General features: G+C 46.5%; 1 protein-coding gene across 6 annotated transcripts in view; it reads right to left on the bottom strand.

Moving 5' to 3' along the window:
• The window catches only part of LOC135913649 (calcium-activated chloride channel regulator 1-like), a 248,513-nt gene extending 230,314 nt beyond the window's left edge, over positions 1–18,199 (bottom strand). For 4 of the 6 annotated variants that reach the window (XM_070541094.1, XM_070541097.1, XM_070541098.1 and 1 more), the window contains exons 1-2: positions 1,506–1,531; positions 652–821 (exon numbers count right to left, since the gene is read on the bottom strand). In XM_070541094.1, coding sequence (XP_070397195.1) covers positions 652–821; positions 1,506–1,530 — 195 coding nt within the window. In that variant the 5' untranslated portion in view covers position 1,531. Of the gene's footprint in view, positions 1–651; positions 822–1,505; positions 1,532–17,657; positions 17,822–18,103 lie in introns of those variants that run through there. The other 2 variants (XM_070541096.1, XM_070541095.1) reach the window with 2 other exon arrangements.
• Positions 18,200–18,717: the final 518 nt, after the last annotated feature.

Raw genomic sequence — 18,717 nt, 5'->3', positions numbered from 1 at the left:
GTAGCAGAAAAGTAGGCAGACCAGAAACAACTGTTGCCTTTAAAAACAATGCTCCTAATAGTAACTCAGAATGTCTGATACTGGAAAGGTTTTCTCTGTAGTAAAAAGATAACACTTCAAGCACAACTATAGAAACAGTGACGCCATCAAGATTTTCCTTTCGAAGGGGATGCTCATAGCGTCAATCCATACATCCATCTATTCCATGTGCGCGCAGAGGGTCCCTTACTTTTCCTTACTTCCAAGATGTGAGTGCATGCCTTAGTGTTTTTAGGTGGGCATTGCTCGAAAAGCGGAGTAGAAGTTACCGGCATTGAGAAGCGACAAAAGACGTGCTGGAAAGACACGGATTTGTAGAAATGTGTACTGTGCTTGCGGAAAGGTCGCCTGACTGTACTGTCTCTTTTCATTATTCTGTACAGACGCATTGTAAGTGACAATGGGCAATAAAGGGAACACGACACTATCAGAGTACGAAATGATGGATTACAGCTGTCCCAATACATTTTTACACAAACGTCACACGAGGAGAAATTGGTAAACGTATAAATGAAAACAGTATGTCATTTGTGGTCGAACATGGTTGAGTACCCCATTTGACAGCATTATTTAACAAGTAGCGTAGAATATTGCTCGGAATTTCGCACATACCTTTAGGTTGTCGACAATGACTTCATTTGGTGGTGTGTCCGGGTGGATCGAGACGAGGATATTAACGTATCCTCCGTCTGCGCTGTCGATTTCAAGTCCATTCTCGTTTCCCAGGAGACAAAACAAGGCCAGCGCTAGCAGTAGACGATCTAACATGACAAGGGCTTCTTCTGCAACGGAAGCGACAAAACATAAGGAAACATTTCAACCATTGATTTACCAACCGTTTTCTCGGCTATCTCTAACCTTCATATTCTGCACGCTTATCCCACATCTGCCATTTGATCTCTAACTACGGAATGGGCTAATGTAGCTCCGAACTCTTATTGCATATGGACAAGAATTCATGCAAAATAGACATTATTTGGCTACAAACGCAATCCAAAAATGTTTAAGCTCGACCAAACTGCAATGGTAGCAAGTTCATAAATTTCGCAAAAGTACATCATGTTAAAATATTAAGAAAATTTGTCAGGCGGGGAAATGGTGATGCGGAGATTCTGGCAGGAACTATTTATTGGGAGAATCTTTCTGCCCTCGACTAGAAAACAAATTTGGCGGCAGCCAGCTTGGCAAACACTATCAACACAGGTGCACTGAAGGAATCAGCAATGCGCCAGGCTGCATTTGATTCACTCGAATCCGGCGAACTAGAACTGCAAGAACATCCGACCGTCGTCTTCTATCTTCGCGCAGTGAAAAAAGGACGATTCGGCCTGAGAATAGAAAAAAAAAGCATCATGGAGACCGTCTGTACCCCAAAAACAGATCAGATACTAGATCGCTGTCCATAAAAACGGATAAGCAGGCAGCGAAAAAAAATTTCGCTCTCTCCTGCTCTGAAGAACGATTACCAGCCAAGCGATGACTAGTGGGCATGTTTATGGCGAACTGCATCTCCTCCGGAGGCTGGCCCGGTGTTGCACTGTCTTAGGGATCGGCACACGTATGGGGAGTGGTTGAAGCCTGCTTCACTTTGTCGCGAGTTGGCTCTCATAGCACAATTTATGGAACATTGCTTGATGGTGTACTCGCAGACGAGATCGCTTGGAACCTAGCAAAAAAGAGCTACGCGGTAACAATCAGTGGGCAATAGCATACGCGCACCAATTAAAAACAAGAATAGTGTTCGCGAAAATACTAACATTTTACCGTTCCCTAGAACAGCCAATATGTCTTAATACACGATACACTACTAAGTAGAACATATCTACAAGATAATGTATGTGGAGACAGTGTATAATATATAGAGTGGAAAATTTTTTGGCTTATCGTTATAAAAAACAACTTAGAAAATTTGTGAACATGACCATTTTCCATTAAGCAATCGCATGGCTAATTGACGACACAAACACGAAAATGACTTAAACAGTGGGAAGAGACAGGGGAGAAGTTTAAGATACAGCAATGGGAAACATTAAACAAAACAAGGACAGCAACTTACAAAAAATAAAAGCGAACAATATGCGTTTTTAAAGAGTCTTTTATACGAACCATTTAATGTTGGCTGTGGCAGAAAGGAACGTAAAGATGGATGCGTTCACTGGTTTTCTTAGGCGGAATTCGATGCGGGCTACGACAGAGCAATTTGAGGCAGATTAGAATGCCAAGGTGAAGTTTTGAGTCGAAATGGACGATTAGTGCCTTCAGGTCGACAAAACGTGCAGCCAGTTCTAGAACAACATACTGCACCGTTGCTATTAAAGCGATGACGGTATAAGCTAAGACGCATTTTTACGAAGTCGCCGTCGAATCTGGAGGCGCTGTTCGAGACAACAGAGGTGAATTCATGATACGCGAATTGGAATGTTTTGTGCAGCTTGATTAAATCTGTTGGAGAAACACCTTTTCGTGACATTCTGAGAACAAATCTCCTCGAGCGCGGCTTCCCATCAAACCATCAAAGTGCCTTAAAATGCGTATGTCATTGGTATACGGGAAAATGCGAATGCGAAGGAATTCTTTATTACCACTGCGTTCAGGGACTTCTTTCTAGCCTCTACATGCAACACATCACTACAAGCAAAGTTCCAGCAACCCTATTCTTTTGCAGCTGTTGGAGCCGACGGGTCCGCCTTGTGCCTTCAGCTAAGGAGAAACTCCTCACGTGTTTGTTGGCGCAAACTGTATTACGGCGCCCGCGTCAACAACTTGAAAGGCACTTTTCGGTTGGCGAGTGAGTCAAGGTACGGAACATCAGGCCCGGTATGAAATGGCTCTCTGTAGTGTGCTCGCACATAAATGCCAGTTTATACAATGTCAATGTCACAACTACTCGACCTGTGTTTCAGTGAACCAGCCAAAGAAACGTATCATGCACGGGCTACAGGAAGGCGACACTGCGGCGCATCTATCACCATTCCTGACACCACAGCTGCAGTCTGATGTAAACCAACCTCCTGTTATACATGCCATGGCTCCAGACCGCCAGGGTAAGCGCCATAGCCTGAACGCCGCTTCTGAATTCGCAAAATGAAGACCCGTGACCTCGACGTTCCCCATTCCAAAAGTATTAAGCACAACAAATAATTTTGCAGTGTTGTTGCATAGTGCGACAGAACTTAACGCTCCCCGAGCTTTCGCACTAGCACTCTCCCCTGTGGCGGTTCGTCTTTTCCACAACGTAACTTTAATCCTTTAACTAGTAGCAGCGCGGCGATGGCCCACCACCAGTGCAGCCAATAACACGTCCATGGGGCGGCCCGCGGACATGCCTTAATGGGACCTTCGTGAGCGAGCAGTGCTCATCAGGCGCACGGACAACTTATCTGATCCGCTGTGCCGAAATTTGTCTAGTGTGCAAGCTCCGTTAACTTTCTTACATAATTTCTTATTACCGTTTCAAATTCTCCTCACATCAGACGCAGTGCATGCATGCTCTGAGCTCTCTCCATTACGTAGAGAAATGACGTAAGCAATGTTACTGAAAAGGCGTGTTTTAGTCTCGTTCACCACGAGTCTAGACCTACAAGCCACAACATCGATTCTGTGGACCAGAGTATTGAACCGAAGCTTTTTTTGTCGCGGTTTTCGATTCGTTGCATCGAAAACCATGCCGTTCTTGTTCAACTCCTGAGCGCGACAAAATACTGTACAAACTAGTTCAAATTGACTGAATTTAATTTGCCCAACCAAACAATATTTGCCGGAAAACAGTATAATTTTTTTTTATATCAAGAATGAGCGCTACTCGTAAGCTGTGCTGCATGTTTGCAATTGGTAATTTTTCAAGCAACACTTAGTTAGAGAACAGTTATACACGTCCAACACCAATGCTGGATCCATGTGAAGCGAAATTTATTGCCGAATGGAGATAATGAGAGAAAAGAGCATATTAACGAAGCACTGAAGATTGTCCAACCTGTTACTATTCTCAAGGGGAAAAGGAAGAAAAGAAAAATAGGGGACCGAGGTGTAATGAGGACAGGCAGTGGCAAGCGAAACACCTGTTCACGGGCGGTGGTGGCGGTGGCACCGCCGCCTTTTTCCTATGCTTAGCCATAAAATTTTCAGTCTCTACTTCATGGCGATATGCGTACCTTGTTGTGAAGGTTCGGCCTTGTATGTTAGTCCGGTAGAATGTAGTTATTATGCACTTGTTTCTTAAATTAATACGGTAGGCTTCTGCTCATTACTTGTTTATACCTGCTGTATGCAGTGCAACCCAATTTTCCTTTTGTAAACTGATTTCTCACGAACACTTTACGCTGGCAACAACTTACCTCGAAAAACGTGCCCTTGGACATATTGTAGACATTGAATACTGATCATGAATTTTCCTTCTCTTGCCTTTCTATACTGCACATTAAGCTGAACCCAAATGTTTCACGTAGCCGTCTAAGTTCCTCAATAATTTTGCAGTTTCATCACCAGTATAGTTCAGCCTAGTAATGTCATCTGCGAAGCAAGGTGTCTGAGATACTGCGCCTTAATTCTCACTCCTTATCATTACCTGTCAAGTAGATTCGACACTTGTTCCCAGCGTACCGTGAATAGCATTAGAGTTTCCGGATGATGTCTGAGCCAAATATACATTCACTGAGGCATCGTACTAGTAACGTGAGTGGGTCAAAGAAATGGTGTTAATTTAAATTACGCCAGCCGTGGAGACTGTTATGGAACCGGTGAATACACGTGGACTTACAACACTCCACTATATGCGTCCCTCGGCTACGGTTTTAAACTTAAATATAGATTCAAATTTATTTATGCATCATTACAAAATGTAATGTATGAAGTCATGAAGGCTGAACGGGGTCTGTACACTTTTTGAGAAATGTGGCAGTCTTCCTCAGGCATGATAGCGCAAAAAAAAATTGACGTGCCATTTTCACTCAGCACACGAGTAAGTGTCCTGAATACCCTAACTCATTCAAAGCAGAGCGCGGAGGACTACTAATCAGGAGAGGCAGTAGCATGCGAAAAGGCAGTAGCATCATAGGCAACAGCAGGAGCCTATGTTTATGTCCACTGCAGGATAAATGCCTCTCCGTGCGATCTCCAGTTACCGCAGTCATGCGCTAGCTTATTCCAACTTCCGCGAGCAATTATGCTAATTTCAACACCTCACCTAGTTTTTTTTTCGTCTTCCTCAGCTGCGCTTGCCGTCCGCTGGAACCACTGAGCAACTCTAATTGTCCACCATTTGCCTATCCTGCGCACTACATGGGTGCCAGATCCATTCTTTCCTCCTATTGCCAACTAGAATATCGGCTATGCCCGTTTCATCACTGATCCCCACCGCTCTCTTCCTGTGTCTTGATATTACGGCTCACTTCTTTTTCCAACACTCTTCGCGCGGTACTTAAGTTGTTCGTTATGTTTCTTATTAACCTCGAAGTTACTGCACCATATTGTTACGGAAGGACGAAAGAAGAGAGAGGACGAAGAAGATCGGAGATGCTGGCTGCTGGGTGTTTTTGGCGTTCAGCCATTATAAGTACTCTGACTCAGCCTGTACATATATTGTAAATATACCGTTTCTATACTCGCAACATCCCCGTAACATATCGGTGGAGGTGCTGGGAACTACGGCTGGAAACGCAGCTCCGCAGTGGACGTCGCATCACCGTCCGCACCATGAATGATGGTGAGCACGTGGAATCAACGTCGCATCCGCCTCCAGTGTCACCGTCCCCAGCTACATCGCTGTCAACTTTGGTTGTGGTTACGCCACTCAAGGATCGTGGAACCTTCTGCGGGACCAGCACTAATGCTAGCTAACGTGTTTTTTTACCTAAGAGGCATGACAAACGTTTTGTCCAAAAACTACGAAGAGGAGCTAAGTAGCTGAGACCAACGCAAACCGAAGTTGACAGAGTTGTTTGGCAAACCACCCGGCCGTAACATTGCCGCAAAGCAGCAACTGGCCTCCAGTTCCCAATCCCCATATGGAGCCCTGCGTCTCGTATATCCTAGACGTGCTGGCAGTTTGTCGTAAAGCCGATTACGACATGACAGAAGCTGAGAAGGTCAGGGACGTGCTTAAGGGTATTGCCGAGGATGCTTTTAATCTGCTAATCTGCAAAAGCTGCTCTACAGTTGATGCTATCATTAAAGAGTGCCGACAATTCAAGCAGGCCAGAAGCCGACGTGTCTTGCACCCATTCGCCAGACATTCCAATACTGCGGCAACGTCGACGTGTGAAGGTCCACCCCACCCAGCAGCATGCATTGCCATCAGAAGGCGTGGTGAGAATCGGTTGCGGTGAACTGGATGCGAAGCGCCCGGAGCTTTCCATTCGTGTTGCCCTGAGGCTACCCGTCTTTCCCGTTGCTCTCGTACAAGCCATCGTTAGCCAGGAACTTGAAAACAATGGTTTGCATTCTGTACGTGCTCTTGCCACTGCCAGAGCTAACGAGCGCATTTCTACTATTTTCGCTCCACCCCGACGCTTCTCTCCGCATTATCACAATTCGGCTCAGTGGAGACATGTGGACTGCCAGCCGATCTGCTTCACATGTCGCCGCATTGATCATGTCGCCCGGTACTGTTGCAACTCGTGGCCCTCAACACCTCGCAGGCCGACCAACATGCGCCGTTTTGATGCAAAGGCCTGCAATGTTTCGCCCACCGCCGAATCTAACTGCGCCGACAACTCTGCTAGGAAAACATGGTACTGTGGCTCACCATCGCTGTGCGGACACCATTCTCGTTCACCGCAAACACGTCGCCCATTTTCCCGTTCACCGCAGCCATGCCGCCTTTCGTCCCCTATGGCGTTTGGCCGTAGCCTATCGGAAAACTAAGAAATGCGGCCCTCGGAGGTGGTGCTGCATTGCCTACTTTTGGCCGTACCCTATCGGAAAACTAAGAAATGCGGCCCTCGGAGGTGGTGCTGCATTGCCTACCACTGCAGCAAATCCTCTGTCTGTGCCCACAAGGAAAAGTCTAATAGACGTTAAAATACGTTAAATAAATAGACGTTAAATAAATAGACGTGTGGCCGACAGTGGCGTGCTGGTTGTTCTCGGGATGTGTACTGTGCATTTAGTTATAGCCGGCCGCCATACTTGTGTACTCTTTGTTGTGATCGACAACTGCAATCACGGCGTTATCCTTGGATTGGACTTTTTATCCCATCATTCTGCTCTCATTGCACGACCGGTGTTCTTCAGTTGGACATGTCTCAACTCGCCGATGCTCCGCGTACCACCGAACCGCACTTGTGCTCGCTTCACGATGTGCGTCTGTCATCTGAGGCAGTTACTTGCGTCACTTTGGCCACCAAGCCACAGGTTCCTGACGGTGAATGTGTGTTTCGCGCCATCATCGACCTCTTTTGAACCGGAAAGCTGCTGTTACGTATACGTAGGTCAAGGTTACTAATAACGACGTCGTTCTGCTGCTTCTGAATTTCAGCCTGTGTCCTCATGTGATTCCTGCGGGCATGTTCTAGGTCAGCGCTTTTAGTGGTTCCGATTTTGAAATTGAGTGTCTGAATGCCCAGAGTAGCTTATTAGCACCAATTGCAGCTCACAGCTCTGGTTCCCAAACGGATGGCTTCGCGAAAATTATTGCACCTGACCTCACCTCTTCATAGGCCACTGACATGCGGCACCTGCTTGAATCGTCCAGTGACATCTTTGATTTCGGCGACAGGCCTTTAAGCCCAAGATCTGTTCTTCAGCACCGTATAAAGACTGGAGACACGCATCCTATTTGTGGGCTTCCATATGGGGTATCGCATGGTGAACGTCGGGTCATCCAATCAGAAGTGGACAAAATAATCCGCAAAGCTCTCAGCCATCAGCCAGCCCTTGGGCTTTGGCTGTCGTCATTGTGAAAAATAACGATGTTACCTGGCTTTTTGCGTCGATTATCGCCACCTAAACAAGATCGCCCTTAAGGACGTCTACCCATTAGCACGCATCGATGGCGCCTTGGACTGCTTGAGTAGAGCTAAGTACTTCTTGTCCATTGATCTCCGATTTGGCTACTAGCTGATTTCAGTTGATGAATATACCACGAGAAGACGGTCTTCATCCCGCCAGATGGCCTATATCAGTTCAAAGTCATGCCCTTTGGCCTATACAATGCTCCTGCGACATTTGAACGTATGATGGACTCTCTTCCGCAAGGCTACAAATAAACCACATGTCTTTGTTGCCTTCACGACATTACTCTTTTTTCTCCCACGCTCGGCTGCCACGTTATCCGACTTGCTGCCATTCTTTCGGTCTTTCAAAAAGTTGGCCTTCAAATGAACTGCATGAAGTTTCACTTCGGGCTCCGTCAGACTGCCGTGTTGGGACACCTCGTTGAGGTATCCGGCTTCCAACCACATCCGGAAAAATTTCGCGCCATACGCAGTTTCCCTGCGCCAAATTCTGCGTCTAACGTGTGGTGCTTCGTCGGCCTGTGTTCTAACTTTCGCCGTATTGTCAAGACTTCGCCGACGTTGCTCGGCATTTGACAGATCTTCTATAGAAAAACACCCCATTGTCATGGGCCCCGGAGTAGGCTCACGCGTTCACCGCCCTCATATGGTTTCTGACCACCCCTCCCATACTCGCCCACTGTGATCCATCTGCACCGACCAAAGTCCACACTGACGCAAGCGGCCATGGCAGCTGCGTTGTTCGCACCCAACAGCAGGATGATACCGAGTGCTCAAAGGTTTACGCCAGTCGCCCGGTGTCACCTGCCGTGAGAAATTACTCCATCGCCGAACGGAAGTGCTTGGCTTTAGTTTGGGCTGTGGCCAAGATTGGGTCATACTTGTACGCCCGCCCGTTTTCGAGTTTCACAGACCATTACGAACTCTGCTGGATATCTTCCCTTCGGGACCCGCCTGGACAGCTTGGTGGCTGGGCTTTGTGGCTCCAGGAATCTTCACTTAGTGTCGGTTACAAGACTGGACGCCTCCACAAGAACGCTGCCTGCTTCTCGCGTCACCCCGTGGATCCTCGCGATCACGTTGCGTCTGATCCGGTGACCTGCGTGATGGTTTTGAGCGACATGACCGACAGGCGCGCTGAAGAACAACGCGACGTACCCTTACAGTCCATCATCGCCGTTGTACAATCTGGCTACTCCGAGGGCAGGTGCCGCATGCTTGTGTTGCATGACTGCCTCCTCTACCGCCGAAATATCAACCCTGACGGCCCTGAGGTGCTCCTTAGCTCACCTGGTCATGTGCGATCTGTCGTTCACGAACAACTTCACAATGCACCGACAGTGGGACACCTCGGAGTTTTGGGTACGTACGACCGCGTATAGCGCCGGTTCTTGTGGCCGGGTCTCTACCGCTGTGTGCATGGTTTTGTCGCAACTTGCGAATTGTGGCATCGCCGGAGGAAACCTCCCTTGGCCTGGCTCGGACGGCTCCATCTAATTGAAGTTCCCTTTGAACCATTCTTTCGCGTAGGACTTAACCTGCATGCACGTTTCCGACGACGACTAGAGGGAATGAGTAGATCGCCGTCACTACTGATTACGCGACACGCTATGCGATAACAAAGGCGTTGCCGACTAGTTGCGCAACAGACGTCACCAATTTTCTTCACCACGGTGCACCTCGACAGTTAGTTACAGACCGCTAGCGTTCGTTCTTACATCGAGTTGTTCACCCCCTCCTCTGCTCTGATGCCACAGAGCACAAACTGTCCATCACGTACCACCCAGGAGCGAATGATGTTACGGTACGTCTCAACCGAAGAATCACAGTTATGCTGCCGCTGTAAGTTTCCAACGATCACCGCGACTGGGACGCCACACTAACTTACGTGATGTTACGTGACATAAAACCGCAGAATATTTGCGACCGCCCATTGCCGTTTGACACCATCCTCCCTTCTGTGCCGATTGTTTTCCCGAGTACGCTCGTGAAGTCATAGATCGCACTCACATGGCACGTCAAGCCGCCCGATCTCGTCTATTAGCCTAGCAGCACATACAAAACGAGTGTTACGAGCAATGCCATCGCGATCTTAAGTTCGCGCCAGGTGCTTGGGTGCCCCTCTGGTCAACATGACCTCGGTTTGGCCTCTCCCAGAAGCTTCTCACACAAGGCCTTTGAAGTTCTACGCCAAATTAACGACGTAAATTTCGAGATTTTGCCGCTACCCTTTGAGGTATCCTCAAGTCAGACGCCTGTTGACATCGTGCACGTTTCGCTGCTCAAGCGATACTTCGCTCGCAATTCTTCGCCTACCATGCCCCGAGACGGCGCTTCGTCACGCGGAAGTACTGTAAAGGAAGGAGGTAAGGGGATAGAGGAAGAATATCGGAGACGCTCGCTACTGCGTGTTGTTGGTGGTGAGCCATCTTATCTACTCTGAGTGAGCCTTAATATATGTTGTATATATAGCCTCTCTGTGCTCGCAGCATCCCCGTAACAATATGTTTGCACCTTTAGAATGCAATGAGTTTGCACTTGTTTTTTCAACAACAGTGCTGAGCTTCCAGAAATGATTTGGTAAGGCCTACCGTATGCACTCGAGGCTGTTTCTATTTCTCTGTAATTCTCTTACCACGATTCGGGTCCCCTGTGAGTAAGTGAGTTTAATAAACATACTGCTAGACAGACTAAGAGGCTGACTTGCGATCCTGAACTCTTCTTACCTCGCAAGGCTATCGGGCATTATCTGTGTCTTCTGCATATTGATTTTCAGCCCCATTCTTACTTTTTCGCCTAAAGTCTTGAATCATTTGCGGAAATTCGTACCCAGTGTTGCTGGACAGGACAGTGTCATCTGCCAACTGCAGGTTGCAGAGATAAGCGCTGTTCATCCCCCCTCCGAAGCCTTCCCGCTGTAATAGCTTGATCATTTCTGAGCATGCGGTGAATAGTATTCGACAGATTGTGTCTGCTTACCTGGCTCTTTTTGTAGGTACCGTTCTACTTGTGGATAACTAAGGCGTCTGTGGAATCTTTGTAGTTATTTCCCAAGATATTCACGTAAGCCTCCAGCACTCATTGAATATACGCCTGTTTACCTCAATATTATAAGATAACTTTGATGGTTTGTTCAATTATATATCCAGTAGGCGTCCTGGTAACACTTAGTCTCTGAACAGCCCCTTGTTAACTGACACTCACGGGCAGATCAATACCTTCCATTCAAAGTCACGCTGGGGACAAGCAACAAGAATGTGTGCTGCACTGCACTGTCTCAGATATGTTGTACGCCTCGCGGTTGCGATGCAATGGCAATATCCTCGCGGCAACACACACCTGGGGCCCCATCACGTAAAACTATTCCAATATGTTTTTATTCCTATCTCCTGAAGTAAAATTTGCATAACCTCTGACGCAAGCACCGGGTGGTCACTCGCACCTTTGTCTCAACAGACCACTCAAACGCTCTCCTTCTTCATAGGAGGAAACTTTTGTTTGCTTAAAAACAAATAACATGGTCTCCACTGAGCGGCTTTTCTTATCTAATTGGCCGACAAAAGGCGAGGATCGCGGTCAAGCGGAGAGGGATTTGATAGGGCCGAGCCACTGCACTGAAAGTCAAAAACCGAATGGAGAAGGCGGTGCCAGCGTGTGTGATTGGTCCGCTTTCCGTTACTTCGCTTGCGGTGGCTGCTCAAAAATCGCGGCGGAATGCAACGGCAGCTTGAGAATGACACTAAGACGGATCCTCAGCAAATAAGAGTTGGCAGAACGAGGTCGTAAACGCACCGAAAATGCTCGAAAGCGTTGCATGGCCACGCAAGCAGTTTTATTATACGCATATAAACCCATGCTCTCCAGCAGGGGCGCTATAACGTAAAACTATTCCAAACTTTCCTATTCCAATTCTGCTATCAGCCCTCCGCGATTGGTCAAAAACTTTTTTCGACCACCCCCCATTTCACCTGTCTGTCACGCGACGTTACAAAAACCGCAATACCTCCCCATCTGATATGATGCGTGCACACTGATTATGCATAATTTGACAGAAAAAAGAAAAACAGCTATTTCTGATTCGACCCCTTTTCGCCATTACCCCTCGGCTATTGGTGAAATGTTTTCGGGCTGCACCCACTTCACCTGCCTGTCACGCGACGTCACAAAACCGCACGAACTCACCGCGTCAAAGTGACGTGTACGCAATAAAGATGCATTAATATGCCGAACAAAACTGATTTTTTTTTCGGAATAGCCGCAGGCTGCCCCGTTCCGAAAGGAATAAAAGATAGCTGCTGCCGATCGCTGAGACGCTGGCTACTCGCACCTGCCGGAGAGCATGGGTGTATTTGCGTATAATAAAACTTATTGCGTGACCGTGTAACGTTTTTAAGCACTTTGGACACGTTTACTACCTCATTCTGCCAACTCTTCTTTGCTGAGGGTGAATTTTAGCGTCATTCTTAAGCTTCCGTTGCATGCCGCCGCGATTTTCGACCATCCACCACAAGCTCAGTAAGGGAAAGCCGACCAATCGCAGACGCCGGCACCACCCTCTTCATCCGGTTATCGGTTTTCAGTGCACTGGCTCTGCCCTAGTGAATCCCTCTCCACTTGAGCGTTCTCCTCGCCTCTTGTCAGTCAATTAGATACAACAAGCCGCTCAGTGTAAGCATTGTTATTCGTTTTTCAAGCAAACAAAAGGGACCTCCTATGAACGCGGAGAGCGTTTGATTGGTCTGTTCAGACAACCCTATGGGTGACCGCCCGGTGCTTGCGTCGGTGGTTACGCAAATTTGACGTCAGGAAATTGGAATAGAAACATATTGGAATAGTTTTACGTTATAGGGCCCCAGGTGTGAGTAGCCAGTGCCTGAGTGATCGGCGGCAGCCATCCTTTTTTCCCTTGGAGCGGGGCAGCCTCCGGCTTTTGAGAATAAAAATTCACTTTTGTTCGCCGTAATAATGCATCTTTAACGCGTACAGGTCACTTTGACGAAGTTAGTTTTTGCGGTTTTGTGATGCCGTGTCACAGACATTCGAGTAAAGTCGGTGCAGCCCTGAAACTTTAGACCAATAGCCGTGGGCTAATGGCGAAAAGGCCTCGAAGCAGCAATATTTATTTTTCTTTTTTCAGTCAAATCATGCATATTCAGTGTGTACACGTTATATAAGATGGGGAGCTCTCGCGGTTTTCGTGACGTCGCGTGACAGGCAGGTGAAGTGGGGGTGGTCAGAAACGTTTTTGACCAATCGCAGAGGGCTGATTGCAGAATTGGAATAGCAAACTTTGGAATAGCGTTACAGCATAGCGCGCCTAGTCTGCTCACTGGCGCAACACGCTGAAAACCATGCTAAATGCATTGTAACTTTAAAAACCATCAGAAAATGCTATGCGTTTACAAATGACGGAGTATAATTGAACCACCAATGCAAACATTGCGTTGAAGAAAAGCTCCAGTAAAGGTGGCCAAGCTGAAGCGAAAACCGTTTTATCCCTTGGGCGTCGCTGCGGAATGAAAACAAAATTATCTTTCTGATCATTTCTAGTTCGAGCAAAACTAGCCGGTTTCAGCGGTTTCCAGTTTTCGGTTTCCGTTTCTATGGCTTGCTGTTAACTGTGAAACGAACGATACCGCATCATCCGCCCTTTTGCGCTGCAGTGGATAACTCAACATCTACTAAAGGATATGGGTTTCTAACGCCCACCATTGCTCAAACGTTCAGCTTTATATCAGAATCACAAGCCACTCAGCGAAACAGGTGACAAGGAGCGTGCGGTCCATGAACTAATTTTTCACTCATCCTGAGCTCGCACGCATGGCTATAGCGCACAATGGTGGTGGCAAAGGAACGTTGTCGCGTGCGCGCACATTGTTTTCGGATTCATGCGAACGGTGTAGATTTAAGGTTATTTGCAGAGAGACCAATGAAGTCCCAAATTGTTTTCCTATCCAGTGGTCATATAACTTTCCGCTTCTATTAGTGGGATAGGTATGCTATAGGCTCAGATGCTTTAGATTCGTTCAGATGTGACCCGAAGGGGATATTCAGTGTTTAGGCGTGCACAGAAGGACGTACCTAACCAAAGCACACAGAAGTACGCGAAGAAGTTTGTCTCATTGCGAACATCAACATTAAAAGAAATCAGTGCCCATTCTTTAATGCCACTCTAATGTTACAAATGCTAATCATGCGCAGCTTGCTGACATTTTTATAATCATTATCACCATCCTGTTTTTCAATATCATCAGCCTGTTCATGCCAACTGCAGGACAGAAGCGTCCTCCAGGGATCTCCAATTATTATATAATTGATGAGACAGTATTTTATGCCTCTAATGTTCCCAACATCATCAAGCCGCGTACTTTATGCCCTTCCGAACTTAACTTTTTAATTATAGGCACCCATTCTGCGACTCTGTGGTAGACCACCGCTTAACCATCCTACGATTTCGTCATACTAGTATGAAGCAAAATATCCGCTACCGCCTTTGCTCCGTAATATATGCCGTGGTATTTACAGCCCTTAACGTTATCCATAGTACTCTTTGTTTCATTGCTCGTTGCCCCCAGCTTAACAAATCAAACATCTTTGCCAATCTCAAAGTTTCAGCGCGAAATCTTAGTGATAGTAAATACAACGATATTGTACTTGTCTTTTCGAGGATAGCGGTGGACTGCCAGACAGGGTAATATCTGCCGTATGCAGTCCAGCCATTTTTATGCTCGTGTAACTTTATTTGTAGTCACCAGAGTCTCCCATGTTTTATTGGCCTAGATAACCATGCTCTTACACAAATGTTACACGATGAGTGCCAATAAACAATTCTCGTTTTTTTCGCCAGGCCACTTAAGATTACCCATATCTTCTGCATAATGAACTTCTGACGTACCCTTAAACATTGTCTGCTAATTTGCTTTATCCGCCCGTGCTTGGAGAAAGTCCCGCTTCTATTTTATAATCCATGACGCCACATTGTGGCTATGTGTGAATTCACCTTACGTTGCCATACTGTTTCTTTTTGCGGTTTTGTTCTGCAGGAAGCATGCGATACATCAAGCGTGTGTGACGAGCCGCAGTGACACCTGTGTTTGTGCTGGTGTCACCCGCCGTGCAGCCTTTTAGCACACGGCGTACAATTCCATACACTGGCCCACGTTTAACCACGTCGATGTCACGGGCGGTCTAACGAAAACCTGGATTATTCTATGCATGCAGCAAAAAGTCTTTCAGGAGACACAACATGGAGAAAGAACGAATCGGCTCCGTTTCCGACGCGCAAGTAGAACGGCGAAAGCCACCAGTCTAACATTCTGAAAGAGTACGTGCCTGCAACGGATCAGGGACAACGCGAACGTAGGTGCCGTCGCGAAAACAGTTTCGAAACATCAGAACTCTAAAGAACATGGACCTCTCTCGGCCACGTTGATGTATCTTCTTGTAAGCGAAACCGATCTCGATGCGCGCGTGCGAGGACAAAATATTGCACTGCTCTCTCACCTAACGTCTAATTCTGCACTCCCTGGGAGCGTTTCAAGTAGAGGAAATGGTTGGGGACGTGCATCGTTAATGTGTATTTGATGTAAAAAGATTCAGTGGTGACGAACGGGTCCAGAACTAGCAGAGTTCATACACTGACGACCAAGTTGTGCAATTGCTGCTAGTGGTTGGCTGCGTGGTTCTCTATGGTGTCGGTGTAAACTTTCTGTGTTGTTTGTGCCACCTGCCTTCGCGAAAACTTTTGTCTCTTTCCGCCTCGCAACATTTAGGTGTGGGTGCGGCGTACAAAGACAGAGCTCAGACACACACACGCTACACAACGTCCATTGCGACTGCTGATGAATCAAACCGTGAAATAAAACAAACACGAGTCCCGTACAAAAAGAACAGACGTGCACCGCCTGTTTGTTGTCAGATCCTAATACATTGTTTTTTCTTAGTTGCACCAAATAGGCTAAAAGCGCCTGTGGTATAGAGCACATTTCTTACCTTTGAACTAATTACTTGATGAAGTGGGCATTAGCTTTACGTAAAATAAAAAGCTCATTTGAATAAGTATCGTAATTGCTGTTAAATGCCTAATTTGATTCGTTGCGTTACCGCAAACACTGCATTTTGCGAACTATAACCAGCGAGTTCGCAAGGCTTATCTCCTTGAAGCGAATGCCTTGGATGGCACCAGCTTCTAGGGAATAATATTCTAAGTTTGGCACGTATATATAGGCGTCCCAGTACCTTTTTGACTTCAATGCAGACACGAGCGTTTTCCTAAAAAAACGTAAGTGGAACTAGAGCCCATGTTTACCGCAAGTTTGACGCCGCATATATCGAAGGTGGTGCCAGTCTCAGAATTTGTTTCAAGCCGATATGCCTTGTAAACTAATTAGTTACAAATCGTAGATTGCAATATCTGGTGTAAATATTTAGCAGAGCGTCTTAGTGGGATTTGGTAAATAATCAATTAGGGATTAGATTGCACGTAGGTCTAAGGTCCATCTGAGAGTAATTTAGTACAACATTTAGTATTGTGCTATCTACTGCAGGTGATTCTTTAAAAGTTGTTTCAGCGAAACAGAGCACCCAATGCAGCAGAAAACTAAAATTAGCAGCCGTCCGATTTGCGTACATAACAACGATGTTGACAATCTTGCTTAAGGGACCTTGAAGTAATACACCCGATTTTTATAAATGCAATGATTCGTTAGGCTAAGGCCTTCTGCCCATTCCGCAAGAAATTTGGGCGCTCAGCAGAAAGCGTGTAAATTGTTACAATGTTCAAAAAGCGCGTCACAGTTGATTGCAGGGGCGCCGCTCAACTGACACTCCAGCAGCCCCATCCCCATGCATTTGCGAAGTAGGCTCTCGTGACGTCAGTCAGACGAGCTATCCGATTTGCTACCCAAGTTGCGGCTGCGGGAACGCGTGATAAACCACACTGCATTAAGCTTATTTTTAATAACACGTGTGGGTTTACTTGCGTAAAATAAACACTTTTTTGCGACCGTGTAACGTTTTAAAGCCCTTTCGGCACCTCGCCCTGCCAACTCTTCTTGGCTGAGTATCCATTTTAGCGGCGTCATTAACCTCCCGTCGCTACGACATTAGACCAGCCAGCTCAAGCCAAGTAAGCGAAAGCGGACCAATCGCGCACGCCTGCACAACCCACTTTATTTGGTTACCGATCGGCGCAGCCCCATCGAATCGCTCTCCACTTGAGTGTGCTCATCGCCTCTTGTCAGCCAATTAGGTAAGAAGAGCCCCTCACTGTAGGCATTGGTATTCGTTTTAAAGCAAACAAAAGTGACCTCCTATAAACGAGGAGAGCGTTTTATTGGTCTGTACAGACAACCCTACGGGTCAACGCCCGTTGGCGGTTATGGAAATTTGGCGTCAGGAGATTGGAATAAAAAGATATTGGAATTGTTTTACGTTATAGGGCGCCGGAATTTGATCTCGTGACCTCGTGCTTAACAGCTCAACACCACAGCCACTAAGAAAACACGGTGGGTTTAACTGGGACTGCCTCATTTATTATTATTATTATTATTATTATTATTATTATTATTATTATTATTATTGTGCGCGCGTATGTGTGACAGAGGTGCGTCAATATGGCTAACTGGTCTTTGGCATGAACAAGACTGACAGTGCAAGCTGGCTTACCGTTTTCTCACCTGATAAGGACGTCGAGGATGCTTGAGTGCAGGCCTCGGCTGGCGCAGAGCACGCTATTCCGCCTCTGCTGAATTTTTGACTCGTAGTGACGTCCAACCAGAGTAGGTAGTGGCCACCTTACTGAGACCGCAGCTCTGACGTGTCTTTGGATTCTGCAGGGAAATAATACATAAGTTAGCGGGTACCATCGTCGAGGCTATAGAGTTGAGATCAGCAAGCAAACAAGTTAAACGTATGAATATAAATAGCACGAAGCTGAACTTCCAATTCCCAAGTACGGAACACAATACATTAAGGGCCATGACGGCCCGTGCGATAAAATGAAGAAAGAGCAACACCAGCTAGCGTGGCTACCAGCTTCGCCCTGCCGAAAGAAAAGCATAGAGAGAAGGACTAAAAACGAACAAGAAGCAAGAAATTCAGTGGTACTCAGCTGAAACAAAGAACGTCAGCTGATTGAGGATCCTAGCTTCTTGTGCGAGCTCGGAAAATCATGATGCTGCCGGTCGCGTGATGCTAGCGCAACGTTGACGGCCCAGAATTCTCTCAAAAAATGGCACGCACCCACTGTGGGAGCTAAGCGAAGAAAATGGTATTACGAGAACAAAAAGAAAAGTAAAAGTGAGAAAACAATATCATAAATGAAGAAATACGTTTCAATTTACATAGCAAACCTGGAAAAGATTTAAAATGAAATAAAGAGAAATATAAAAATGTCGGATGATATATTAATGTCTAGTCGATGGCGATGAAAGTAAATCTTTACGTGGACGCGTTGTGAGCGAGAATGTGGTGTTTATACTAAGCTGTTTATCGCGAGGTATTCGCTCTTGCGCCAACGTTTCATTGACGTCAGCTAGAGCTTTAGTCGACTTCTAACTTTTTGTAATCTGTTATCGCCATGACAAACATCATCATCGCCCTTAAGTGTTATACTCCTTTCACTTCATCCTTCAATTTCCATACTCATAAAGTCCGTCCCTACGTTCTGTGTCGGGTTTATGTATTCTATGTGGAAAGAGTATTCCTGAATTATTCAGCGGTTGCT

This window comes from Dermacentor albipictus, chromosome 6 (assembly GCF_038994185.2).
Source record: "Dermacentor albipictus isolate Rhodes 1998 colony chromosome 6, USDA_Dalb.pri_finalv2, whole genome shotgun sequence".
In the NCBI taxonomy this organism is placed as follows: domain Eukaryota; kingdom Metazoa; phylum Arthropoda; class Arachnida; order Ixodida; family Ixodidae; genus Dermacentor; species Dermacentor albipictus.
This window is presented reverse-complemented; position numbering and strand designations above follow the sequence as displayed.